This window comes from Coregonus clupeaformis, unplaced genomic scaffold (assembly GCF_020615455.1).
Source record: "Coregonus clupeaformis isolate EN_2021a unplaced genomic scaffold, ASM2061545v1 scaf0164, whole genome shotgun sequence".
Taxonomy (NCBI): Eukaryota; Metazoa; Chordata; class Actinopteri; order Salmoniformes; family Salmonidae; genus Coregonus; species Coregonus clupeaformis.
Genome location: NW_025533619.1, coordinates 509,716 through 537,500, shown reverse-complemented (window position 1 = coordinate 537,500; position 27,785 = coordinate 509,716). Strand labels below are relative to the sequence as shown.

The 27,785-nt window shown below is 44.5% G+C and overlaps 2 protein-coding genes across 4 annotated transcripts in view; both read left to right on the top strand.

Moving 5' to 3' along the window:
* LOC121568704 (ubiquitin carboxyl-terminal hydrolase 36) overlaps positions 1-23,198 on the top strand; it is a 41,380-nt gene extending 18,182 nt beyond the window's left edge. Inside the window, exons 5-20 of one of the 3 annotated variants that reach the window (XM_041879104.2) lie at positions 2,864-2,966; positions 3,128-3,195; positions 3,441-3,511; positions 3,986-4,068; positions 4,181-4,292; positions 4,528-4,668; positions 4,988-5,088; positions 5,535-5,664; positions 6,064-6,432; positions 9,865-10,077; positions 14,739-14,869; positions 15,241-15,966; positions 17,976-18,172; positions 18,869-19,060; positions 19,168-19,283; positions 19,686-23,198. In XM_041879104.2, coding sequence (XP_041735038.2) covers positions 2,864-2,966; positions 3,128-3,195; positions 3,441-3,511; positions 3,986-4,068; positions 4,181-4,292; positions 4,528-4,668; positions 4,988-5,088; positions 5,535-5,664; positions 6,064-6,432; positions 9,865-10,077; positions 14,739-14,869; positions 15,241-15,966; positions 17,976-18,172; positions 18,869-19,060; positions 19,168-19,283; positions 19,686-19,817 — 2,885 coding nt within the window. In that variant the 3' untranslated portion in view covers positions 19,818-23,198. Of the gene's footprint in view, positions 1-2,863; positions 2,967-3,127; positions 3,196-3,440; positions 3,512-3,985; positions 4,069-4,180; positions 4,293-4,527; positions 4,669-4,987; positions 5,089-5,534; positions 5,719-6,063; positions 6,433-9,864; positions 10,078-14,738; positions 14,870-15,240; positions 15,967-17,975; positions 18,173-18,868; positions 19,061-19,167; positions 19,284-19,685 lie in introns of all 3 variants that reach the window. The other 2 variants (XM_041879103.2, XM_041879102.2) reach the window with 2 other exon arrangements.
* A 1,285-nt stretch (positions 23,199-24,483) lies between these two features.
* Positions 24,484-27,785, top strand: part of LOC121568703 (cytohesin-1) — a 99,215-nt gene continuing 95,913 nt past the window's right edge. Inside the window, exon 1 of the mRNA XM_041879099.2 lies at positions 24,484-24,677. Coding sequence (XP_041735033.1) covers positions 24,659-24,677 — 19 coding nt within the window. The 5' untranslated portion in view covers positions 24,484-24,658. The remainder of the gene's footprint in view (positions 24,678-27,785) is intronic.

The window sequence follows — 27,785 nt, the reverse complement described above, 5'->3', positions numbered from 1 at the left end:
CTCTCTCCCTCCCCTCGCCCTCCCTCGCCCCTCTCTCCCTCGCCCTCTCTCTCTCCTTCGCGCCCCTCTCTCTCTCCTTCGCGCCTCGCCCCTCTCTCCCTCCCTCGCCACTCTCTCCTTCGCGCCACTCTCTCTCTCCTTCGCGCCCCTCTCTCTCTCTTCTTCGCGCCCCTCTCTCTCTAGCGCCTCTCTCCCTCCCTCGCCCCTCTCTCTCCTCGCCTCTCTCTCTCTCCTCGCCCTCTCTCTCTCCCTCGCGCCTCTCTCTCTCCCTCGCCCTCTCTCCCTCGCCTCTCCTCTCTCCCTCCCTCGCCTCTCTCTCCCGCCTCTCTCTACCTCCCTCGCCTCTCTCTACCTCCCTCGCCTCTCTCTCCCTCCCTCGCCCCTCCTTCCTCCTCGCCTCTCTCCTTCCTCCTCGCCTCTCTCCTTCCTCCCTCGCCCCTCTCTCTCCCTCCCTCGCCCCTCTCTCTCCCTCGCCCCTCTCTCCCGCCCTCCTCGCCCCTCTCCCTCCCTCATTCCTCTCTCTCCCTCGCCCCCTCTCCCCCTCGCCTCTCTCTCCCTCCCTCGCCCCTCCCTCCCTCCTCGCCTCTCTCCCTCCTTCGCCTCTCTCTCCCTCGCCCCTCTCTCCCTCCCCCTCCCCCTCGCCTCTCTCCTCCCCCCCTCTCTCCCTCCTCGCCCTCTCTCTCCCCGCCTCTCTCTCCCTCGCCTCTCCCTCGCCCCTCTCTCTCCCTCGCCTCTCCCTCGCCTTCTCTCTCTCCCTCCCTCGCCTCTCTCTCTCTCCCTCGCTCTCTCTCGCCCCTCTCTCTCCCTCACCTTTGCACATGTCTTATAATTGTGATAACCCTTAGTTATTCAATATACTGTGCAGCCCTAGCTAACTTTCTCTCTAGTTTGTGCTGTCTCCTTTCCCCTCTATCTGTTAAGAGGAGACTGTAGACTGTTTCTCCACCCAAAACCACTCATTCCTTTAATTTACAGTGTTAAATAACACTGTGGGATCTATGTTTTGTGAACAAATGTTTCATTCTGGCATTATAACAATGTTGGTAGCAACATGGAAAATCGTTGTGAAAATCTGTTGCAGCTCAAGTCGACTACAACATCCACAATGCAATGCGCTCTATGGGCTGGCTAGCTAGCTAGCAAACGTAGCTACACACAATGATGCCAAAGACAATATGTAAAGTAGCTAGTTAGCTGTAAAATCGCCTCAACTGCACTATCAATTTAGGAGTCTACAATCTCACCACGTTCAACCTGCAGATCGATGTGCCTCAGAGTGGAGTCTGACATTCGCAACAGCAGATATATTTTTGAGAAGATGGGAAATGTTACCCATGCTATGTCAATGGGCCACACGGTGCATTCGGGGCGATTCTGGGACAAGGAGCACTCTCCTTTAAGGAGTGAATGGGAGTCTATTGGGCGCTAGTTAAAAAAACCAACATTAGCAAGGATTTCATCAGCAATAAGTACAACATTACAAATATTTTCTGAGATAATTAACTTGCTATCTGTAATATCGTATGGTGTTGTAACAGTGACATTATGCACTTTCAATGAAAATAGGCACGTTTCTCAACATATACACTGACTTTGAGAAGGGATTGCGTGACGATTAGCTTAGCAACTGCATGACGCAGCATGACAACGTGAACATGATTGGTCGACAGTCTGCTGGGTGGGGCGTTACACATTCATTAGATTCCTATCTCTTTTCTAAAGGATGTCTGTCGATTTTAAGGCAGCCCCCCACACACTTCTCTGATTCAGAGGGGTTGGATTAAATGCGGAAGACACATTTCAGTTGAATGCATTCAGTTGTACAACTGACTAGGTATCCCCTTTCCCTTTATAATAGCTCTGGCAACGGCACAATGCATGCACCCTGGGCTAAAGAGGCAGACCAATAGGACAAATGTGCTAGACCTACAAGTTTATCATTTACATTTTACATTTTAGTCATTTAGCAGACGCTCTTATCCAGAGTGACTTACAGTTAGTGAATACATATTTATTTTTTTATACTGGCCCCCCATGGGAATCGAACCCACAACCCTGGCGTTGCAAACGCCATGCTCTATCAACTGAGCTACATCCCTGCCGGCCATTCCCTCCCCTACCCTGGACGACGCTGGGCCAATTGTGCGCCGCCCATGAGTCTCCCGGTCGCGGCCGGCTGCGACAGAGCCTGGATTCGAACCAGGATCTCTTATCCAGGTAGGAATATGGCAAAAATATGATCAATGGCTCATTCAAGAGAAGACATTCTTCCGAGTTATGACATCGGCCAGTATTGAAATTTGACATGTATGATAGACGTTTTCACAATCTAAAAGTCGTATTCCTATTAACTTCCAGTGTAGTTAGAGCGACTTTATCACAGTGCTACGCCATACTGGCCGGAATTTGCCAATAACTCCGATACACGTTAAAACATGAAATGACCCAGGGAATCGATAGAACATCGCTCAGAGATGCACGAAAACAATATATTATTAATAATGGGTGAACCTTTCCTTTAAGAGGAGGCTGTAGCAGGTTATAGTGTGTTTAGGTCTCTGTTTCTCCCTCCCTTTAAGAGGAGACTCATCTGAATGGCTTAATGCCTCCAAGTGGTCTCATGCGGTAGGCCTGTTGATAATGGATAGGTAATTTCCCCCACTGACGACAATAATGTATTTTCACAGGCACAGCCCATTAGTTACAAACCACATCAAACCAACATCGGAGACAAACACATCAGGAAGATTGGATTGGTGGTGCTGGTATTGTGTGTTGTAGATAGTTTCTGATGAAGCCATAAGGGATGGAGTTGAGGCTTTTGGTATTTGTTTAACGGGGTGTTTCTTGTTTGCTCTTGCAGAAATTGCCAGGCACTTTCGGTTCGGAAGCCAGGAAGACGCCCATGAATTTTTACGCTACACCATCGATGCCATGCAGAAAGCCTGTCTGAACGGCTACCCCAAGTAAGTTTGTCAAGTCATCACGTGAAGGACACTAATTATACCTCACTGAAATGTGGATTGAATTGAATGTGATTGAAGTAAATCTTTATTTACTTAGTCATTCTGTCATTTTTGGATGGTTCTTTTGTGTTTTTGAATGTATTTCTCTCTCTGGGTCGTAGGTTAGACCGGACGACACAGGCCACCACATTGGTCCACCAGATCTTTGGAGGTTACCTCAGGTCGCGAGGTACATCTTTCAATCTACTATATTGCACAGTTGTGGTCAATTCCATTTCAATTCAGGAACTACACTGAATTTCCAATTCTCTTCAATGCTTTTAATTGAAGACAATTTGGAACTGGAATTTGTACTTTCTGAGCTGACTGGAATTCAAATGGAATTGACCCCAACCCTGCTACATTGATAACTACTTTTTAAGGCATATTGGCAAATTGCCTTAGTGGATTAATTATATATTTTCTCTCTTTCAGTTAAGTGTTCCATTTGCAAAAGTGTGTCGGACACGTACGACCCTTACTTGGACATTGCTGTGGAGATTCGAGTAAGTTACTTGCTTACTTTAAAAGTATCTTCCTCCTGTCCTTGAATAATTCAGAATTGCAGATCTAATCAATCGATCACATTTATTTTATAAAGCGCTTTTGACATCAGCAGTTGTCACAAAGTGCTTATTCAGAAAACCCAGCCTAAAACCCAAAAGAGCAAGCAATGCAGATGTAGAAGCACTGTGGCTAGGAAAAACTCCCTAGGCAGAAACCCAGGAAGAATGGTACTTATAAATTCTTGTCAGATCAGTGGTCCTATTGATTTATCCCTTGGCCAGAATAAAGAGTTAATGGATGTGTGTTGTGTTTGCTGTCCCAAATGAATTCAACTGATGACTCTATTTGGTTTCATGCCTGTGTTGAGTGGTCTTCCGTCTGTCCCTTTTGGTTTCATGCCTGTGTTGAGTGGTCTTCCGTCTGTCCCTTTGGTTTCATGCCTGTGCTGAGTGGTCTTCTCTGTTCCTTTTCAGCAAGCAGCAAACATCGTCCGAGCCCTGGAGCTCTTTGTCAAGCCCGACGTGTTGAGTGGAGAGAACGCCTACATGTGTGGCAAGTAAGTTCTGTGTAGTGACGTTCTAACTTCTAACACACTGTAGCAGTAGACGGACACAAGGCCCACATTAGTGTTATAGCCGTTTATAAACAACACGCTTACACTTTATCAGGTGTAAGAAGAAAGTTCCGGCAACAAAGCGATTCACAGTCCATCGAACGTCCAATGTTCTGACCCTGTCTCTCAAGAGGTTTGCCAACTTCAGTGGAGGAAAAATCACCAAGGTAAACCGCTCACAACATTAGTCATTACTCTGTTTAAAAATGCTGTTTCAGTGCAACAGTTCTCACCCTAACTGGGTCGTAGTCCGTAGGGCACACAATTGTAAAACGCTTTGCAATGGAACATTAAAATCTGTGTTTTTATTGGACAAATTCAGGCAGTTCCTCCCCCTTTTTTTTAACATTTGCTCCCTACTGAACATGCGCCTGATGCTTATCTCGCCTGTGTCTTTGTTAGGACGTTGGCTACCCAGAGTTCCTGAACATCCGCCCCTACATGTCTCAGAGCACGGGGGACCCGGTCATGTACGGCCTCTATGCTGTCCTGGTGCATTCTGGGTACAGCTGTCACGCTGGCCACTACTACTGCTATGTCAAGGTAAGGAGGCTGATGGTAGGCCGAAGACACTACTTTTGAGATCGATTTTGCTTGGAAGTCTTAAAAGGATCATTTACTTTTTGAAGTTTAGTTTTGATTTTCATTATCACAGTTTTATCAGAACAGTTTAAGTTTGTTAGCTGGTTATTTAGCAACGTTCAGAATTTCCTGGTTTGCCTCTTTGGAGCAATGCTAGTGGAAATGAGCTAAGACTTTTTAAAAAGTGAACCATCCTGTTAATCTGTGTTTAGTCTCTACTGTGGGATGTCCCTTCACTTCATTTAGAAAGGCCCATTTTATATTTCCGTTGTCTTCACAGGCCAGCAACGGGCAATGGTACCAGATGAATGACTCGATGGTCCATTCCAGTAACATCAAAGTAGTCCTCAATCAGCAAGCCTATGTCCTATTCTACCTGAGGTAAGACGTTAACAATATAGTTACCAGACCTGGGTGGAATACAGATGTCTGACACGTTCAAATACCTTTTTATTTTTTACCAGGGAAGTCACATTGAGAGACCTTTTTTCAAGTGAGCCCTGGAAGTATTTAGCATTGAGTTTACTCTGTTACATTTTACATTACATTTTAATCATTTAGCAGACACTCTTATCCAGAGCGACTTACAGTAGTAGCGAGTGTGTACATTTCCGTGCTAAAAAAAGATCTAACCCACACCCTGGCGTTGCAAGCACCATGCTCTACCAACTGTTATAACTATTCAATTGGTTCCATTATACACGGCAAGCTAAATCAAGCATAGCTCAAGTATTTGAAAGTATCTAACCCAGGTCTGTTGGTTACTATTGACGATTTGCTGATTGTTTTGTTCTACTTATTGACCGTACCTGCTCTTTGTCCGTTAGGATCCCAGAGACCAAGAAGAACGTGGACGGCCAGATCACCAAGCAGGGAATGGGGAAGAACGTAGCGACGTCAGAACAGTTCAGGAAAACCAACCTCAACAGGCCCCTCTCCTCTCCGCAGGTCACCAAGGTATGGGACAGGCTGGCAGAACGGTCCATCATCAGAACGTTTGAAAGCAATACGGTATGAATAGACTTGCTGCCTTCGATACGATGTGATACTTTTATTGTCCATTTGCATGGACATCAATACAATACAGAACGCTTCAAATAGGACACTGACATGAACTATACTGGCCTTTATACAATGTAATATACATTATACCACTGTTCAGTAGCCTGATGAGATGAAGCTGGCCTTACACGATACCATTGTTCAGTAGCCTGATGGCTGATGAGATGAAGCTGGCCCTGCCTCTTTGTTCTGAACCTGGGGACTTTGTATCTCCTCCTGGATGTATTGTATGGAGTGTTGTTGACTCTTGTCCCAAGGCTTGGTCACTGAACCATGTCTCTTCTTTCGCTGCAGAAACTGGACCCTTTCCAGCTGCGTAAGATCCAGTCTGTGGATGGCGGCCTGGGCATACCCGTGTCTAGGAATGGCTCCCAGCAGCCCAACAGGATGTCCAACGGGACGTCGTCCGCTGCCCACGCCCCCCCCAGGCTAGCAGGCGGACCCACGCTGATCGAGGAGCCCTTCAAGAAGCTGAAGAAGCCCTGTCCCCCTCAGCAGCCCCAGGCGCGCAGCAGCACCCCTGCCCCCTCCTCCAACGGCGTGGGCAGCAGGTCGGACGGAGGAGACAGGAGGCACGGGAACCAAGGGGGCAGGGGCCTGGCCGCATCTACCTCACTCAAGTCCCTGTCGGACTCCTCCTCGGCAGACACCTCCGACTCAAAGGTACAGCACTAGTTACAATATATTATGCCTTTTATTGGACGGGCAGTCAGTCTACTATAACTGCACAAAATGTGCCCTTATATAATTGCTGTCACGTACAGGATGAGAATTTGCATATCTCAAACATGCACGTTGTCTCATTTACAGTGCATTCGGAAAGTATTCAGACCCCTTGACTTTTTCCACATTTTGTTACGTTACAGCCTTATTCTAAAATGGATTAAATTAAATGTTTTCCTCATCAATCTACACACAATAACCCATAATGACAAAGCGAAAACAGATTTTATAAATTTTTGCAAATGTATTTGTAAAAAAACATACCTTACTTACATAAGTATTCAGACCCTTTGCTATGAGACTCGAAATTGAGCTCAGGTGCATCCTGTTTCAATTGATCATCCTTGAGATGTTTCTACAACTTGATTGGAGTCCACCTGTGGTAAATTCAATTGATTGAACATGATTTGGAAGGGTCACACCTGTCTATATAAGGTCCCACAGTTGACAGAGCAAGTCGGAACAAAAGCCATGAGGTCGAAGGAATTGTCCGTAGAGCTCCTAGACAGGATTGTCGAGGCACAGATCTGAGGAAGGGTACCAAAAAATGTCTGCAGCATTGAAGGTCCCCAAGAACACAGTGGCCTCCATCATTCTTAAATGGAAGAAGTTTGGAACCACCAAGACTCTTCCGCCTGGCCAAACTGAGCAATCGGTGGAGAAGGGCCTTGGTCAGGGAGGTGACCAAGAACCCGATGGTCACTCTGACAGAGCTCCAGAGTTCTTCTGCGGAGATGGGAGAACCTTCCAGAAGGACAACCATCTCTGCAGCACTCCACCAATCATGCCTTTATAGTAGAGTGGCAAGACGGAAGCCACTCATCAGTAAAAGGCATATGACAGCCCGCTTGGAGTTTGCCAAAAGGCACATAAAGGACTCTGACCATGAGAAACAAGATTATCTGGTCTGATGAAACCAAGATTGAACTCTTTGGCCTGAATGCCAAGCGTCACGTCTGGAGGAAACTTGGCACCATCCCTATGGTGAAGTATGGTGGTGGTGGCATCATGCTGTGGGGATGTTTTTCAGCGGCAGGGACTGGGAGACTAGTCAGGATTGAGGGAAAGATGAATGGAGCTAAGTACAGAGAGATCCTTGATGAAAACCAGCTCCAAAGCGCTCAGGACCTCAGACTGGGTCAAAGGTTCACCTTCCAACAGGGCAACGACCCTAAGCACACAGCCAAGACAATGCAGGAGTGGCTTTGGGACAAGTCTCTAAATGTCCTTGAGTGGCCCAGCCAGAGCCCGGACTTGAACCCGATCTACCATCTCTGGAGAGACCTGAAAATAGCTGTGCAGCGACGCTCCCCATCCAACCTGACAGCGCTTGAGAGGATCTGCTGAGAAGAATGGGAGAAACTCCCCAAATACAGGTGTGCCAAGCTTGTAGCGTCATACCAAAGAAGACTCGAGCCTGTAATCGCTGCCAAAGGTGCTTCAACAAAGTACTGAGTAAATATTTCAGTTTATTTTTAATGCATTTGCTAAAATTTCTAAAATCCAGTTTTTGCTTTGTCATTATGGGGTATTGTGTGTAGATTAGAGGGGAAAACAATTTAATCCATTTTAGAAAACGGCTGTAACGTAAAAAAAATGTGGGAAAGGTCAAGGGGTCTGAATACTTTCCGAATGCACTGTACATATGCTTCCCTCCCTCAGAACGTAATAGTTTCCATTACTTCATAGCCCAGTCATGTTAGTTCATGTTAAACTGGATTTACAGTGAGGGGAAAAAAGTATTTGATCCCCTGCTGATTTTGTATGTTTGCCCACTGACGAAGACATGATCAGTCTATAAGTTTAATGGTATGTTTATTTGAACAGTGAGAGACCGAATAACAACAACAACAATCCAGAAAAATGCATGTCAAAAATGTTATAAATTGATTTCCATTTTAATGAGGGAAATAAGTATTTGACCCCTCTGCAAAACATGACTTAGTACTTGGTGGCAAAACCCTTGTTGGCAATACGAGGTCAGATGTTTCTTGTAGTTGGCCACCAGGTTTGCACACATCTCAGGAAGGATTTTGTTCCACACCTCTTTGCAGATCTTCTCCAAGTCATTAAGGTTTCGAGGCTGACGTTTGGCAACTCGAACCTTCAGCTCCCTCCACAGATTTTCTATGGGATTAAGGTCTGGAGACTGGCTAGGCCACTCCAGGACCTTAATGTGCTTCTTCTTGAGCCACTCCTTTGTTGCCTTGGCCGTGTGTTTTGGGTCATTGTCATGCTGGAATACCCATCCACGACCCATTTTCAATGCCCTGGTTGAGGGAAGGAGGTTCTCACCCAAGATTTGACGGTACATGGCCCCGTCCATCGTCCCTTTGATGCGGTGAAGTTGTCCTGTCCCCTTAGCAGAAAAACACCCCCAAAGCATAATGTTTCCACCTCCATGTTTGACGGTGGGGATGGTGTTCTTGGGGTCATAGGCAGCATTCCTCCTCCTCCAAACACGGCGAGTTGAGTTGATGCCAAAGAGCTCGATTTTGGTCTCATCTGACCACAACACTTTCACCCAGTTCTCCTCTGAATCATTGATGTTCATTGGCGAACTTCAGACGGCCCTGTATATGTGCTTTCTTGAGCAGGGGGACCTTGCGGGCGCTGCAGGATTTCAGTCCTTCACGGCGTAGTGTGTTACCAATTGTTTTCTTGGTGACTATGGTCCCAGCTGCCTTGAGATCATTGACAAGATCCTCCCGTGTAGTTCTGGGCTGATTCCTCACCGTTCTCATGATCATTGCAACTCCACGAGGTGAGATCTTGCATGGAGCCCAGCCGAGGGAGATTGACAGTTATTTTGTGTTTCTTCCATTTGCGAATAATCGCACCAACTGTTGTCACCTTCTCACCAAGCTGCTTGGCGATGATCTTGTAGCCCATTCCAGCCTTGTGTAGGTCTACAATCTTGTCCCTGACATCCTTGGAGAGCTCTTTGCTCTTGGCCATGGTGGAGAGATTGGAATCTGATTGATTGATTGCTTCTGTGGACAGGTGTCTTTTATACAGGTAACAAGCTGAGATCTCAGCTCGTTACCTGTATAAAAGACACCTGGGAGCCAGAAATCTTTGTGATTGAGAGGGGGTCAAATACTTATTTCTCTCATTAAAATGCAAATAGATTTATAACATTTTTGACATGCGTTTTTCTGGATTTTTTTGTTGTTATTCTGTCTCTCACTAATTAAAATTATAGACTGATCATGTCTTTGTCAGTGGGCAAACATACAAAATCAGCAGGGGATCAAATACTTTTTTCCCTCACTGTACGATACTGATATAAGATGGTCAGTTTGGCTGTATGTCATTGGTTTCTGGTCACGTTATTAATCAGAACCAAATGCTTGCTATTGTGTCATCCAGGATTCCATGGGTACCAAAAGTGCACCGGTCGGTGGGACGTCCACCCCCCCTAGGAACGGCATGGCCTCCCCCGCCAAGAGTTTTGAGCCCGTGGGCACAGAGGAGCAGAAGACGGTCAAGCTAAAACCCCACGCCCTCATCAACATCACGTCTTCACCCACCAGCACCACGTCTCCCCCACCCGCCAAAAAACTGGCCCTCTCGGCCAAGAAGGTGAGTCTAGAGGCACCGTGAAAGCGTCAGTAGCCACTACCGCGCTGTCTGGGCAAACCAGTGCTGACTAGTGCGAGCGGTTTGTGTCAAGTATTTAAAAACGGAGACACTCGACATGTGATTAATTCCTGTAAATACCTTGTGGATGAGTTTGCCCGTCTCTGATTGACGGTGGATCTTTGTCGCAGGCGTAACAGGAAGTAGTATGTTGTCTGTTTTTAAAGCTCTCTGACACGAGTAAGCACTGGCTCACACAGAGATGATGCGAGACTGGAAAATGGGCTAGGTCTTATCGTAGTAGTCTTGATAGTTAGGGCCCTGTGTTTTTGTTACTCATGTTACATGACCAGGGGTTTAACCTTTTTTTTTTTTTTTTTTTTTAAAGCTTTTTCATCAAACTGTCCCCTTTGTCAGATGGTCCAGCACCATCCCCAGACAATTGAGTTCATTTTTGTTCTAATTCTCAGTTCTGGAACAGACTTAAAATAAAGGTTAAAATCTAGGTCATGTGGCATGATTAACCAAAACACAGGGCCCTAGTTATAGTCTATCAGCAATACAGCTGGTTTCACCGGTCTTGGCCTTGGAAGCATGTAGTGTCTTTGTTGCCTGCTGCCTTCCCTTCACCCCTATCCCTGATTCTTCAAAATAAGGTGTGTTCAGTATGATCCTATCAAATTGATTGTATGATAATTGGATCTGCTGTAGTCTACACTGCGTGTTCCCATTCTCCTATCAAACCAACTAACTGTAGTGTAAGACTAGGGCTGGGCGATATGGACAAAATATCAAATCAAATTTTAGGTCACATGCGCTGAATACAACAGGTTACCGTGAAATACTTACTTACAAGCCCTTAACCAACAAAGCAGTTCAAGAAATAGTTAAGATAATATTTACTAAATAAAATAAAGTACCACAATGAAATAACAATACTGAGGGTATGAACAGGGTGTACCGGTACCGAGTCAATGTGCGGGATACAGGTTAGTCAAGGTAATTTGTACATGTAGGTAGGGGTGACGTGACTATGCATAGATAATAAACAGCGAGTAGCAGCAGTGTAAAATCAAAGGGGGGGTCAATGTAAATAGTATGGGTGGCCATTTGATTAATTGGCCAGCAGTCTTATGGCTTGGGGGTAGAAGCTGTTAAGGATCCTTTTGGACCTAGACTTGGCGCTCCGGTACCGCTTGCCGTGCGGTACCAGAGAGAACAGTCTATGACTTGGGTGACTAGCGTCTTTGACCATTTTTGGGGCCTTCCTCTGACACTGCCTAGTATATAGGTCCTGGATGGCAGGAAGCTCGGCCACAGTGATGTACTGGGCTGTACGCGCTACCCTCTGTAGCGCCTTGAGGTCGGATGCAGAGCAGTTGCCAGACCAGGCGGTGATGCAACCGGTCAGGATGCTCTCGATGGTGCAGCTGTATAACTTTTTGAGGATCTGGGGACCCATGCCAAATCTTTTCAGTCTCCTGAAGGGGTAAAGGTGTTGTCGTGCCCTCTTCACGACTGTCTTGGTGTGTTTGGACCATGATAGTTTGTTGGTGATGTGGACACCAAGGAACTTGAAACTCTTGATCCGCTCTACTACAGCCCTGTCGATGTGAATGGGAGCATTTTCGGCCATCCTTTTCCTGTAGTCCACGATCATCTCCTTTGTCTTGCTCACGTTGAGGGAGAGGTCTCTAACCTCCTCCCTATAGGCTGTCTCATCGTTGTCAGTGATCAGGCCTACCACTGTTGTGTCGTCAGCAAACTTAATGATGGTGTTGGAGTCATGCTTGGCCACGCATTCGTGGGTGAACAGGGAGTACAGGGGGGACTGAGCACCCACCCCTGAGGGGCCCCCCGTGTTGAGGATCAGCGTGGCAGATGTGTTGTTGCCTAACCTTACCACCTGGGGGCGGCCCGTCAAGTGGTAAGGTTAGGCAACAGAGTGGCGCAGTGGTCTAAGGCACTGCATCGCAGTGCTAACTGTGCCACTAGAGATCCTGGTTCGAATCCAGGCTCTGTCGCAGCCGGCCGCGACCGGGAGACTCATGGGCAGCGCACAATTGGCCCAGCGTCATCCAGGGTAGGGGAGGGAATGGCCGGCAGGGATGTAGCTCAGTTGATAGAACATGGCGTTTGCAACGCCAGGGTTGTGGGTTCGATTCCCACGGGGGGGGCAGTATAAAAATATATGTATTCACTAACTGTAAGTCGCTCTGGATAAGAGCGTCTGCTAAATGACTAAAATGTAAATGTAAAAATTTAAGTCCAGGATCCAGTTGCAGAGGGAGGTGTTTAGTCCCAGGGTCCTTAGCTTAGTGATAATCTTTGTGGACACTATGGTGTTGAACGCTGAGCTGTAGTCAATGAACAGCATTCTCACATAGGTGTTCCTTTTGTCCAAATCAAATTATTTGTCACATATACGTGTTTAGCAGATGCTTGTGCTTCTAGCTCCAACAGTGCAGTAATGTCTAACAAGTAATATCTAACAATTTCACAACATATACCCAATACACACACCCATCTAAGTAAGGAATGGAATTTAAGAATATATACATATATGGACAAGCAATGACAGAGCGGCATGGACTAAGATACAGTATATACATATGAGATGAGTAATGCAAGATATGTGGGAGTGCGATTGGGCTGTGTGGAGTGCGATTGAGATTGGGGCGGTATGCGAATTGTAGTGGGTCTAGGGTTTCCAGGATGATGGTGTTGATGTGAGCCATGACCAGCCTTTCAAAGCACTTCATGGCTACCTATGTGAGTGCTACGGGGTGGTAGTCATTTAGGCAGGTTACCTTTGCTTCCTTGGGCACAGGGACTGTGGTGGTCTGCTTGAAACATGTAGGTATTACAGACTCGGTCAGGGAGAGGTTGAAAATGTCAGTGAAGACAGTTGCCAGTTGGTCCGCGCATGCTCTGAGTACACGTCCTGGTAACCCGTCTGGCCCCGTGGCCTTGTGAATGTTGACCTGTTTAAAGGTCTTGCTCACATCGGCTACGGAGAGGGTGATCACATAGTCGTCCGGAACAGCTGGTGCTTTCATGCATGCTTCAGTTGCTTGCCTCGAAGCGAGCATAAAAGGCATTTAGCTCGTCTTGTAGACTCGCATCACTGGGCAGCTCATATATCATGTTTTTAATTTTTTATGAATGATAGTTTTGAAATAATAAAAGTTCTAAAAATGCTTTGAGTAGTTCATGACCCTAGGGTGGCAACATCAATTGTAAGTGATTTCAATTTCTCCATTTATACTGTTCACTCCAACTCCATTTCTGCATTTCCTGCACCTTTATTATTATAATTTCCACACTGTGCCACACAGATATGGGCAAAAAATGTAGTTAATTGGTGCACTGTTGGAATCATGGAAATATAATTATTATTCTAATTCTATAGTGGGCAGCACCTTGAATACATTGTTGTTTGACATGACAGTGAATGAATAAACCAGGGAGGAATTATTGACAGCGTAGGAACTTGCTCTGAGTCTTAGTCAATTTAGCAAGCTAGCTAGCCAGCTAACTAGCGATTAGCATTAGTGGCTAACACAAATTATTATTATTTATTTATGATTATTATTTGCTAAGAAAAGACAAACTAGCAGATAGTAGTTTGCAGACAGTAAGATACACAAACTAATAGTGTATAGAATGCTTGTGGAAAGCAGCATGTCACCAAGATTGTTGCATCCATCTGACCATGCAACGTGAATGGCAAGAAAGTGCTTGAGACTCCGTGGTCGAGCAACTGCTCTCTCCTTTAGTGACTGGGCAGGGCTTGGTGTGGTTGGCTGGCATGCAGCAGAGGCTGAGCAGCAAGAGGAGAGGGGGGGAGAGAGATGACTCAAGTAGCAAACGTAGTAAACTATAAAAACGGACATTATACGCACCAGAGTTGCATATGACGTTTAACAAACCAACCATTGAAATGGTTATAGAAGGTGAAGTAAAAACTCGAACCGCTCCGTGTATCAATACCGGGGTGTGTGTGTGTATAGTTAAATACGGTATACCGCCCAGCCCTATGCAAGACTAGTACACTGTGTCTGTGTTCCTGTTCTCCTGTCTAACCAACCACATACTCTAGTACAGGGCTCTCCAACACTGTTCCTGGAGAGATACTGTCCTGTAGGTTTTAGCTCCAACCCTAATCTAGCGCACCTGATTATAATAATTAGCTGGTTGATAAACTGAATCAGGTTAGTTACAACTGGGTTTGGATTGAAAACCTACAGGACAGTATCTCTACAGGAACAGGGTTGGAGTTAAAACCTACAGGACAGTATCTCTACAGGAACAGGGTTGGAGTTAAAACCTACAGGACAGTATCTCCACAGGAACAAGGTTGGAGTTAAAACCTACAGGACAGTATCTCCACAGGAACAGGGTTGGAGAGCCCTGTACTAGTAGTCTTCTCTTTTTAGAATGGATTGTCTTTTTTTTTGTTTCAGTTCCAATAATTTTCTTCTAACCATTTGTAATTCTTCTCTGCCATACCATCCTCTCCTGTTTTTGTTCTCCCTCCCTTCATTTTTTCCTCCATCTTTACAATGATTCCTTCCTCCTTATTTGATCATTCCTCCTTTTTGTCACGTTCATGGCAATTTTCTTTTAGACCACCAAGTTTTTATTTTTGTCGATAACTGCAGGCCAGTCGCAGCCGGAGTCCGAGCAGCACTGAGGCTCAACACCCCCACCTGCCACGCCATCCATCCAGTGACCGCACGCATCCTGCTCAACTTAACACCCTCACCTCCACCTCACCCACTCACAGTCACAGGTACGACCCGCACCACACCTCACCTCAGACCGTACACAGCATTGTGTCCAGTTAGCCACAAAACAGGAGAAAACAATTGTAAACCGTTTGAGTAAAAAATGGTGGTAGTAGTAGAATTTGTGCAATTTAGAAAACTCTACATTCTGTTTTCCCTTTTCAAAGCAGTTTGTTACAGTATGCTCTACTGAACATCACCCAGTTCTCACTGGTGTAGCCTCAAGCCCAGCCATTCACCCATTTTCTGGTTTATTGTCCCGTTAGTTAACATTTGAAGCAACACACAAGCCTATACATTGTGTTCAATATTTTGCTGGATGGTTTGAATTTCTCCTATTTTGTTGTTGATCATGTTCTTCACGTTCCCCCCTCAGGGTTGGTCCGTTCCATTCACCCAAACTGCAATCTCCTCCTGCAGCCCACCATGTCCACTCAGGCATCCCATCTAAGAATCAGAGTCCACAGAAACTAAACTCCACCCTCTCTCCACAAACCAATGGGCTTCAGCCCCACCTTCCAAAGAGCCCCAAACCTGACAAGACCCTCAGCTCCAGTCTGTCAGAGCCTGGCCCAAGCAGCGCCGCCACCACCTTAAAGAAAAAGAAGAAGACAAAGAAACGGCGTCATTCTGAACTGGAAGGCGGAGAGCGAGAGCCAGCACTGGCCTCCGTTGTCCCAGACATCCCCGCTGAGCCCGAGCCGATCGAACCGGCCAGCGAGAGGAAGAGGAGGAAAAGGAGAAAGAAGAGGAAGAGGGAGGAGGTGGATGGAGATACATCAGAGAACCACAGGGAAAGGGTCCAATCTCATCTGGAGGCTCCTCCGCCGGCCCAAGAGGAGGACTGGTGTCAGGGGGGATCATGGAACCTCAGCCCCCCTGACAAAGGAGCCCTGGAACAACCAAAGCAACCCCATCCCCAGCCTGAACCCCAGCCAGAGAGTAAGCTCCAGTTGGTTCCAATGGAGCACCAGTGTGATGCGAATCAAGGAGAGCAGAGTATGCACACTCTGACGATGATGAAGAGGAGGAGGAAGAGGAAAAGGAGGAGATTTGAGGAGGGACCGGAGGAAGCAACATCAACACATTCTGTTTCAGAAAGGTCACTTTCAAATGTTATTGTGATATTATAGCTAGAAAAGTTAGATAAATTGCAGAGGAACATTATTTGTCTGTCTGGTCATGTGGCTTTAGACCTGCATCAGTAAACATTTCAGTTAAAAGGTCCAACGCATAAAATACTAAAATATATATATATATATATATATAATCAGTTGAAGTCAGAAGTTTACATACACCTTAGCCAAATACATTTAAAGTCAGTTTTTCACAATTCCTGACATTTAATCCTAGTAAAAAAAATCCCTGTTTTAGGTCAGTTAGGATCACCACTTTATTTTAAGAATGTGAAATGTCAGAATAATAGTAGAGTGATTTTATTTCAGCTTTTATTTATTGCATCACATTCCCAGTGGGTCAGAAGTGTACATGCACTCAATTAGTATTTGGTAGCATTGCCTTTAACTTGTTTAACTTGGGTCAAACGTTTCGGGTAGCCTTCCACAAGCTTCCCACAATAAGTTGGGGGAATTTTGGCCCATTCCTCCTGACAGAGCTGGTGTAACTGAGTCAGGTTTGTAGGCCTCCTTGCTCGCACACGCTTTTTCAGTTCTGCCCACAAATGTTCTATAGGTTTGAGGTCAGGGCTTTGTGATGGCCTCTCCAATACCTTGACTTTGTTGTCCTTCAGCCATTTTGCTACAACTTTGGAAGTAAGCATGGGGTCATTGTCCATTTGGAAGGCCCATTTGCCACCAAGCTTTAACTTCCTGACTGATGTTTTGAGATGTTGTTTCAATATATCCACATAATTTTCCTTCCTCATGATGCCATCTATTTTGTGAAGTGCACCAGTCCCTCCTGCAGCAAAGCACCCCCACAGCATGATGCTGCCACCCCGTGCTTCACGGTCGGGATGGTGTTCTTCGGCTTGCAAGCGATCCCCTTTTTCCTCCAAACATAACGATGGTCATTATGGCCGAACAGTTCTATTTTTGTTTCATCAGACCAGAGGACATTTCTCCAAAAAGTACGATCTTTGTCCCCATGTGCAGTTGCAAACCGTAGTCTGGCTTTTTATGGAGGTTTTGGAGCAGTGGCTTCTTCCTTGCTGAGCGGCCTTTCAGGTTATGTCGATTATAGGACTCGATTTACTGTGGATATAGATACTTTTGTACCTGGGTCCTCCAGCATCTTCACAAGGTCCTTTTGCTGTTGTTCTGGGATTGATTTGCACTTTTCGCACCAAAGTACGTTCATCTCTAGGAGACAGAACGCGTCTCCTTCCTGAGCGGTATGACGGCTGCGTGGTCTCATGGTGTTTATACTTGCGTACTATTGTTTGTACAGATGAACGTGGTACCTTCAGGCGTTTGGAAATTGCTCCCAAGGATGAACCAGACTTGTGGAGGTCTACAATTGTTTTTCTGAGGTCTTGGCTGATTTTGTTTTTTGTCAAGCAAAGAGGCACTGAGTTTGAAGGTAGGCGTTGAAATACATCCACAGGTACACCTCCAATTGACTCATTATGTAAATTAGCCTATCAGAAGCTTCTAATGCCATGACATCATTTTCTGGAATTTTCCAAGCTGTTTAAAGGCAGTCAATTTAGTGTATGTAAACTTCTGACCCACTGGAATTGTGATACAGTAAATTATAAGTGAAATAATCTGTAAACAATTGTTGGAAAAATTACTTGTGTCATGCACAAAGTAGATGTCCTAACCGACTTGCCAAAACTATAGTTTGTTAACAAGAAATTTGTGGAGTGGTTGAAAAAGTAGTTTTAATGACTCCAACCTAAGTGTATGTAAACTTCCGACTTCAAGTGTGTGTGTGTGTGTGTGTCTATAAAAACTAAATGCTGTGATGCCAAGATATTACCTAATGTATAGAAAGCAACATATAGAATGTATCACTGGGTCAAATCCACCCTGACCAATATGGATTCTTACATGGGAAGTATATGAGAAAATACTACCAAATGTCCAGTGTTTTTGCACATTGACACGGCAAAAAAATAAATTAATAAATAAATATTTTTTTTTACAGAAGTTCTGGGATGCAGGACACGGTTGTTGAAAACGGTGCTGGGGATTCTACTGCGCCAAAGAAGTTAAAGAAGAAGCGCAGGCTAAAAGAAGAGGTGAAACAGTGGGAGGAAAGCAGACGTTGTTGCGCTGACGACCAGAGGAGCGACACGGAACCAGTGGAGCCCCTTCTTAAGAAGGCCACCGTGGAAAACACTGGTGGGCCCACACACTGCTGCATTGACCGAAGCCAACAGTCCACAGTCTTACCCCTTCCGTTTTTAGCATAACCCATTCGTCAAAACTTTTCTAAACTCATACCCTAATATGGTTTCAGGACTTGAACTCCTGTGGGCGATATCTCTTGATTAGGCTCTATCCTTGTTTTGCATTATTATGTAAATTATGTATACATTATTATATTTCCCAGGGCTCACATTTTGTTTTGTGTTTGCTCTTTTTGTTGCATCTGCAAATGTTGTCAGGGTTTTTTTGGGGATCAAAAAGGGGTGTGGTAACTACATTTTAGAGGCCCTCCCTCTTGGTGGTATAGGAAAAATAAATGACGGCAGTTTTCTGCAATTCTACATATTTCTCCATAGAGCTGAGAAAATTGTTTCAGTTTTAAAGCTAGTTTCGTGTGATTCTATGCATTTTGCCATGGTTAATGCTGTTCTTTTGCTCAGACTTAATAAATGCTGCTAAATTATTTTTTGGGGGAATTTTCAATTCTTCCTCTGTCTAGCTTTTATGTTGGTGATTGTTAGTTCTCAAAGATTATATTATATAAAACAATATAGGTCCATTGTCTTTACTACATACTTAAAATCTGGTTTTAGTTGTCTCTGGTTGTGAATGTTTCACCTCAGAAAATACACCCCTGTGCTAACTCTACTCCCTCCCCCCCCACCATAGCTGGAGTGATCGTGTGGGACAGCCAGGTTAAGGATGGCTACAAGCGCTCCAAGGCCCCAGCAGCAGAAGCAGTAGAGGATGGGCCTGGGGATGTGCCCCGCCCAGCCCCCATGGCCTGGGACGGCAAGAGGAGTGGGGGAGTGGTGGAGGAGCTCCTGAAGAACTCTTTGGACAAAGCCTACGGAACCCAAGGTGAGATCTAGAACTTGATAAAACATTCTCAAGGTTGCACTTTACCTCCAGTGAAGTCAAGAAATTGTTTTATTTGGCTGTGATGACTGAGGTGTGTGTGTGTCCAGTCCTCAGCTGGGAGGGAGAGGCGTCTGCCATCAGTAGGGATGCCATTGATGACACCCGTGATGCCAGAACAGACACCGTGATCGACGAGTGGGACGAGGACTTTGACAGTGGAAAGGTGAGAGGGCACCTACAGGCACACAAGCCCATCTAAAGCTGTTTTGACATAGTGATTGTTTTCTACAGAAGACATTATGTTAAAGGAATAGTTCACTTTTAGTTTTTGCGTATCTTTGAATTACCTAGGGTGCTGTTTCAATTTCTTTCCCGGTTATTTAGCAACATCCTGAGTCTCCTGGCCTTGTTTTAGGAACTTGTAACAATACTAGTGGAAACTGAATGAACCAGTTAGCTGCATTCTAAAGCATGGGTTAAGGGCTCCTTCTGCCTTAACTATTCCCACTCTTTCTCGTTGCCTTTGAATGCACCGCTAACTGGTTCCGGCACGTTTTACCTCTGGTCTTAACATTTCGTGTGTGTGTGTGTGTGTGTGTGTGTGTGTGTGTGTGTATATGAACAGGTGAAAAAAATGAAAAAGTATAAGCGAGAGAAGAGGAGGAGCGGCAATATCTTCCAGAAGATCCAGGACCGGCGTAGCATGTGGTCGGTCACACCCGGTGCTAAGAAGACCGGCTTTGGATACCGTCACTGAGAGACAGACAGACAGAATGGATGTTTGGCCACATACAGTACAACCGAACCGGAGTGACGACACGTGACACCACTGTAACAATGTTACTCCCTTTTGACTGTTTGGCAGTTCATACCCTGATTGCAATACGAGAGACCATGGCCAGTTGACAGAACAACACACCTCTCGGCGAGAGATAATGACCATCTTTGATCTGTGCTAGTCTCTTCACTATAGATCTTACAGCTCAAGTCTTCCTTCGATGACTGAGAGTCTGGTGACCAACACGAGCTGTGATGTTACCATCGTCAGCCAGGGTTCAGAAACAATGAGTTGACTGTTGATTCTACACCGTTGTCTAAGATGGGTATAAAAAATATTGTTCACAGTCAATGGTGCTCAAGCTGCTCATGGAATATGATGGATTTACCATACTGTGATGATGCTGAGCTTCCGTCTGTGGTAATAACATGACACCGTATGTAATGTTATGAATTCAGAACAAGTCATGTTATGAATTCTCATATTTGGACATTTTACATGGTTGGGCTACAAGAGGGGACGGTTCTGGGATTTTCTAGCCTGTATCAAAGGATGTGGCATGCACCATATAGCATTTATCTGTGTGAAAGGATGAGGTGAGATTTCATATAATGTATGCTAGATAACCCTTACCCATCAGCTAAATGTATTGAAACCTATGAGGGAGACACTTGGGTTGTGTTCAGGTGGGTGAAACGTTCAGAACTTTGAATTATAGTAATGTATAGAGCTGAAATGACTTCCTATAGAGAATCATTCTGTTCTACACAATGTATTTATATCTGAACATTCTAAAACGTTGCAACCAGTGATTTTAGTGTTTAAAAAAAATAGGTGGGTAAACGCTGATCGCCGTTCCTGCTGAGTAAAGCAACGCTCCCTATACGTTCAATGCATTTTTCCGCAAATGGTGGGAAAGCGCTCGGGCAAAATACAAAAACATGCGTAAAAGGGATTTACATGCGTTTACCCTCCACTACACCACTGGTTACAACCCCTGTACTGTACTGTGGTGCTGTTGCAGACTTAGGGATCTGCAGACTGGGCAATCTGCAGGAGAGTGAGCCAATAGAGGTGAATGCTATGAAAACTGTTGTTCTCGTGACTCAAATGGCCTATTCTGTATGTGAAGACGTGTGGTGACCATCTCGCGCTCGTCACCATCACCAAGTCACCTTTTAAAAGATACAAAACGTGAACAGGACCCCAAATCGTGAAACCATGATAACTGATTTGCTTTAATCCCATCCTCTGTTTTAGATTAGGTTTGAATTATAATTTTATGGTTTTATGTTTTCTTATTCTGTTTTATTTCTTCACCATAATGCCTTCTTGGTATGTTCAACAGGACTTGATAAAACTGACCCACTGTGGCTGCTGCTGACATATTTACATATTCTGATTGTACTGTTATTTTAGAAGCATGAATTTGGAGGGGGGAAATTCACATACCTGTCCCAAGCAGACAAAAGGCCTCCATCTTTAGTTTAATCTTCTTGATTATTTTGTGCATGATGGTGGTATTTGAAGTTTCCTATATCAGTATATTCAGTTCTGTTTATTTTGATTTTGTTATTTTTTGGGAGGGTGAATTTAATTTTAAGGCTCTGAAGATAATGTAATTTGGTAGATGTGTCAGAATAGAAAATGTCGTGGTCGATTAACACCAAGTGATGCTGGAATATGAATTGCCCCTACATCAGCCAATTGCAAAGTACATAGGAGGATGTCTCTATCCCAAGGTCAAGTTGGGGACTGCAAGGCTTTGCCCGTTTGTAACACCATATAATCCACGTTTAATGTATTAGACATATCATTGTTTCATCTGCTTTCTAATCCATTTGCTCTCCTTTCTGGTAAATAGTTCCATCTATAGTAGGTCTCTAGTGAGGACTATGCTCTTCAAGCCTAGACATCTACAGTAGGTCTCTAGTGAGGACTATGTTCTTCAAGCCTAGACATCTACAGTAGGTCTCTAGTGGAGTTAATTGCTCATCTCTTCTGCTTGTTATTCCCAAAAAGTAAAGTCCCTGGTCTCTAACTAAAAGTTGGGTTAGTGACCATCGTTTAGCAATGTTCCATCACCAGTGGAGTTCATCTTTGTGTTGTGCATCATGTGTTTTCTGAATGAATTTCGTGCCTCAATATGAACCAACAGTAATTTGTTTGTGTGTTCTAGCCCAGATAAAGAGTTAAATGTAGGCTGGTCCCAGATCTGTTTGTGCGGTCTGGCCAACTCCTGTGGTCATTGTCAAAGTTGGCAGTACAGCACAAACCTCTGGGGCCAGGCTAGATTACATACGTTGCCCCAGGCATTGTTAGTTTGAAGTTGATGTATATGCTATCAGTACTTGATCGTTGTCCCAATCTGAACTCTCTCTATGCAATTCTCAGACACAGTCCATCTAACTGGTCACCTGGAGCTGAGCGTGTGTAACCTCAGGAAACCAGCCATCCTCCAACCTTACAACCCTCATCATGTCCAAACAACCTTCTAGCCAAGTCCACGTTTTCATTACACACCACCACCATTTTTATCCTGTAGATACTGTTTTATACAAGTATATTTGGCGGAGGGTTTGGGGTAGAAAACTTGGGATCTTCCACTTATCTGGGCACAGATTGATAAATAGATCATAAATGATATTAGTCGTTAAACAAAACCACTTTGCCAATGTAGAAGATGGTACAGTCCACCTCATGTTTCCCATGCTTTCCCCGTCATCCCTGTGTAGACCTAGCCTCGTACAAACCATCCTGATCTGATTCGCTACACGGAAACAGAATGCAAGCTCGCGAGATCAGGATGGTTCGTACGACGCTAGTATAGACCTAGCCACCCATTGACTTTCATTCTAGAGATGTCGGCTTAAAGAGTATAGGTAATTGATTATGTTAAATAATTTATATACACTTTTCACATCTTTAATGTGCTATAAAAAATAGACGGACGAAATCTGTTGTATTTGGGTTGGTGGGGGATTGTGAAACTTAAAATAATTTATTGCAGATGGATGTTAGTTAATATGTGCGTGTGAGAGAGATGTTTGTTTCATACGATGAGACCTTGTTACTGTAGTGTCATACAGTACGAGAGAGGTGTCATCACCAGTTCCATTGAATGTGTTTAATGTTGACTGTGAAATTAACTTTAGGACATGTTCGATTCTCAAGGAAACTGACACGAGGACATTCTATTGGTGTGACTGATCCACGTCATATTTGCATTGATGGTTCTATATTTTGCACCGCCTTTTCAGACCAAGGAGAGACATTTCATAATGAAAGTGACTCTTACCAAAATGGATAATAATGTAATTAGATATACAGGTGCAATAAAGTTAAGACTTTTTGTGAGAATAGGTGTCTTGTCTTGCTTATTTGTCATTTTACATGACTATATTCATATTGAATACTATCAAAAGCCTGAATGGAATATGACTGCATTTTAATTGTTTCATGGCCTCCTACAGTGCATTCGGAAAGTATTCAGACCCCTTCACTCTTTCTACATTTTGTTACATTACAGCCTTATTCTAAAATGGATTACATTGCTTTTTTCCCCCTCATCAATCTACATACACAATACCCCATAATAACAAAGCGAAAACAGGTTTTTAGAAATGTTTGCAAATTTATTAAAAATAAAATCAGAAATGCCTTATTTTCATAAGTATTCAGACCCTTTGCAATGAGACTCGAAATTGAGCTCCGGTGCATCCTGTTTCCATTGATCATCCTTGATGTTTCTACAACTTGATTGGAGTCCACCTGTGGTAAATTCAATTGATTGGACATGATTTGGAAAGGCACACACCTGTCTATATAAGGTCCCACTGTTGACAGTGCATGTCAGAGCAAGAACCAGCCATGAGGTTGAAGGAATTGTCCATAGAGTGCCGAGACAGGATTATGTCGAGGCACAGATCTGGGGAAGGGTATATTCAATCGATTGGACATGATTTGGAAAGGCACACACCTGTCTACATAAGGTCCCCATCCAACCTGACAGCGCTTGAGAGGATCTGCAGAGAAGAATGGGAGAAACTCCCCAAATACAGGTGTGCCAAGCTTGTATCGTCATACCCAAGAAGACTCGAGGCTGTAATCGCTGCCAAAGGTGCTTCAACAAAGTACTGAGTAAAGGGTCTGAATACTTATGTAAATGTGATATTTCCGTTTTTCTATTTTTAAATTAGCAAAAATCTCTAAAACCTGTTTTTGCTTTGTCATTATGGGGTAATGTGTGTAGATGAGGGGGCAAAAACAATTTAATCAATTTTAGAATAAAGCTGTAAAGTAACAAAATGTGGAAAAAGTAAAGTGGTGTGAATACTTTCCGAATGGACTGTCATTTTACAGTGTCATAAAAGTCTGAATATTAACATGGGATCTCAAATATATATTTCACTAAATAATGTATGCCACCGATATCATGCAGGTGCAACGACAGATTTATTTCTGAGCCAATTGTGCTAGTTCTTCACAACAGTAATTATGTAAATGATGAAATGGCATAGTATCTGACAAATGAAATTATGGCGCGTGACATCACCTCTGAAAGGAGGGGCCATGATCGTGCGGTCTCAGATTGGATGGATAGATGTTCTCAAAGCCCTGCTTGCATACCTCGCAACTGTACACAACCTACAACCGATTTAGTTTCAGCAGGAATACAAGAGAGGAAAAAACGCTTTGGAATCAGTTGGTACAGTTGAGACTTTAGGGAGGGATACATCAAGACAAGCGTGGGCGGACGTACTGAAGATATCGGTTGCACCAGCAGGAGCTCAGAGACTGAAGCCTGCAGCAGCATCAGTATGGATGGGGAGAATTATGGTAGGTTGTTTATTTTTCCGTCACTTCATATAGATAACGCATACTCACGCGTGTAAACACCTGTCTACAGTAAACATGGGCGTTAATTCAGTTCTAGGTTTAAAGCGTTCGCTTCTAGGTTTACCAAAAGCCATGATCTGCGCGTGAAGATACACACGCAAGTCGACCAGATTCATGCCAGGCTACATACAGTTCCGATGTGTCAAGTTCAAGATTGGCGGAAGTTGTGAATGCTACCTGATGAACAGCACAGGTAGTCCGGTGGGAATTCATGGGCTATAAAAAGACATGCATGCTGAATTATTGAACATCATGGTGGTGAAGACTAGCGCCAGAGATGAATATGGGAAATGTTCCATAGAAATGTAAATGGTTCCATAGAAATGTAAATAGTTCCCTATCTATATAGGCACGCAAAGCAGGGCTCCTTTGCAAAAGATACTTTGGTCTCAATGGGACTCCCTGGGATTCGAAAATGTTATATAAAAGCATGATGTTTTTATAGAAAAACTGAATGAATGCGAAGAAATATGCTTCAGTTTTGTAAGATTCTTCTTTAAATTGCGTCAATACATACGTGCATTCGGAAAGTATTCACACCCCTTAACTTTTTCCACATTTTGTTACATTACAGCCTTATTCTAAAATGTATTAAATAAATATAAATATCCTCATCAATCTACACACAATACCCCATAATGACAAAGCGAAAACAGTTTAAAAAATATTTTTTTTGCCAAATAATATAAAACAGAAATACCTTATTTACATAAGTGTTCATACCCTTTCCTATGAGACTTGAAATTGAGCTCAGGTGCATCCTGTTTCCATTGATCATCCTTGAGATGTTTCTACAACCTGATTGGAGTCCACCTGTGGTATATTCAATCGATTGGACATGATTTGGAAAGGCACACACCTGTCTACATAAGGTCCCACAGTTGACAGTGCATGTCAAAGCAAGAACCAGCCATGAGGTTGAAGGAATTGTCCGTAGAGCTCCTAGACAGGATTGTGTCGAGGCACAGATCTGAGGAAGGGTACGAATAAATGTCTGCAGCATTGAAGGTCCCCAAGAACACAGTGGCCCCCATCATTCTTAAATGGAAGAAGTTTGGAACCACCAAGACTCTTCCTAGAGCTGGCCGCCCGGCCAAACTGAGCAATCGGGGGAGAAGGGCCTTGGTCAGGGAGGTGACCAAGAACCCGATGGTCACTCTGACAGAGCTCCAGAGTTCTTCTGTGGAGATGGGAGAACCTTCCAGAAGGACAACCATCTCTGCAGCACTCCACCAGTCAGGCCTTTGTGGTAGCGTGGCCAGACTGAAGCCACTCCTCAGTAAAAGGCACATGACAGCCCGCTTGGAGTTTGCCAAAAGGCACCTAAAGGGCTCTCAGACTATGAGAAACAAGATTCTCTGGTCTGATGAAACCAAGATTGAACTCTTTGGCCTGAATGCCAAGCGTCACGTCTAGAGGAAACCAGGTACCGCTCATCACCTGGCCAATACCATCCCTACGGTGAAGCATGGTGGTGGCAGCATCATGCGGTGGGGATGTTTTTCAGTGGCAGGGACTGAGAGACTAGTCATGATCGAGGGAAAGATGAACTGAGCAAAGTACAGAGAGATCCTTGATGAAAACCTGTTCCAGTGCGCTCAGGACCTCAGACTGGGGAAAAGGTTCACCTTCCAACAGGACAACGACTCTAAGCACACAGCCAAGACCACGCAGGAGGGGCTTCGGGACAAGTCTCTGAATGTCCTTAAGTGGCCCGGCCAGAGCCTGGTCTTGAACCCGAGAGAACATCTCTGGAGAGACCTAAAAATAGCTGTGCAGCGACCCTCCCCATCCAACCTGACAGAGCTTGAGAGGATCTGCAGAGAAGAATGGGAGAAACTCCCCAAATACAGGTGTGCCAAGCTTGTATCGTCATACCCAAGAAGACTCGAGGCTGTAATCACTGCTAAATGTGCTTCAACAAAGTACTGAGTAAAGTGTCTGAATACTTATGTAAATGTGATATTTCCGTTTTTTTATTTTTAATAAATTAGTAAAAATGTATAAAAACCAGTTTACGCTTTGTCATTATGGGGTATTGTGTGTAGATTGATGAGGGAAAAAAACTATTTAATCCATTTTAGATTAAGGCTGTAACGTAACAAAATGTGGAAAAAGTCAAGGTCTGAATACTTTCTGAATGCACTGTAAAGGCTGTGTGTGTTGCTTCAGTCCAGCCATATCCTAGTTAGGTGATGCATGCTCCAGATAAACAAGCCCCAATGTAAACTTATCTCTTTACAGGAATTTACATTCTATGCATGAGATCATCTGACACTTCAGGAGGGTCATCCTTGATGATGTCATTCCATGATTCCATAGGGCCATCAGCATGCTCCTGATTTATGGAGGCTTGATCATGTCAATTATTTATTAGTTAGCTTGCTGAGGGTCTAATGCATCTGAAAATAGAAGCTGGTGGCTGCAATGGCCTCATTGCAAGATATCTTCTGCTGTTACTGTCTCAGTGGGAGTGGTGTGTTGGCTGTAGAGGGTTGTTACTGTCTCAGTTGGAGTGGTGTGTTGGCTGTAGAGGGTTGTTACTGTCTCAGTGGGAGTGGTGTGTTGGCTGTAGAGGGTTGTTGCTGTCTCAGTTGGAGTGGTGTGTTGGCTGTAGAGGGTTGTTACTATCTCAGTTGGAGTGGTGTGTTGGCTGTAGAGGGTTGTTACTGTCTCAGTGGGAGTGGTCCTCTGTAGTGGTCCTGTAGTGGTCCTCTGTAGCTCAGCTGGTAGAGCACGGCGCTTGTAACGCCAAGGTAGTGGGTTCGATCCCCGGGACCACCCATACACAAAATATGTATGCACGCATGACTGTAAGTCGCTTTGGATAAAAGCGTCTGCTAAATGGCATATTATTATTATATTATGAGTGGTGTGTTGGCTGTAGAGGGTTGTTACTGTCTCAGTGGGAGTGGTGTGTTGGCTGTAGAGGGTTGTTACTGTCTCAGTGGGAGTGGTGTGTTGGCTGTTTCTGTCTCTGTATGAGATGAATAGAGATGAGGGACAGGGGAGGTTCATGGTCCTCATACTACACTACCATCAGTCAGT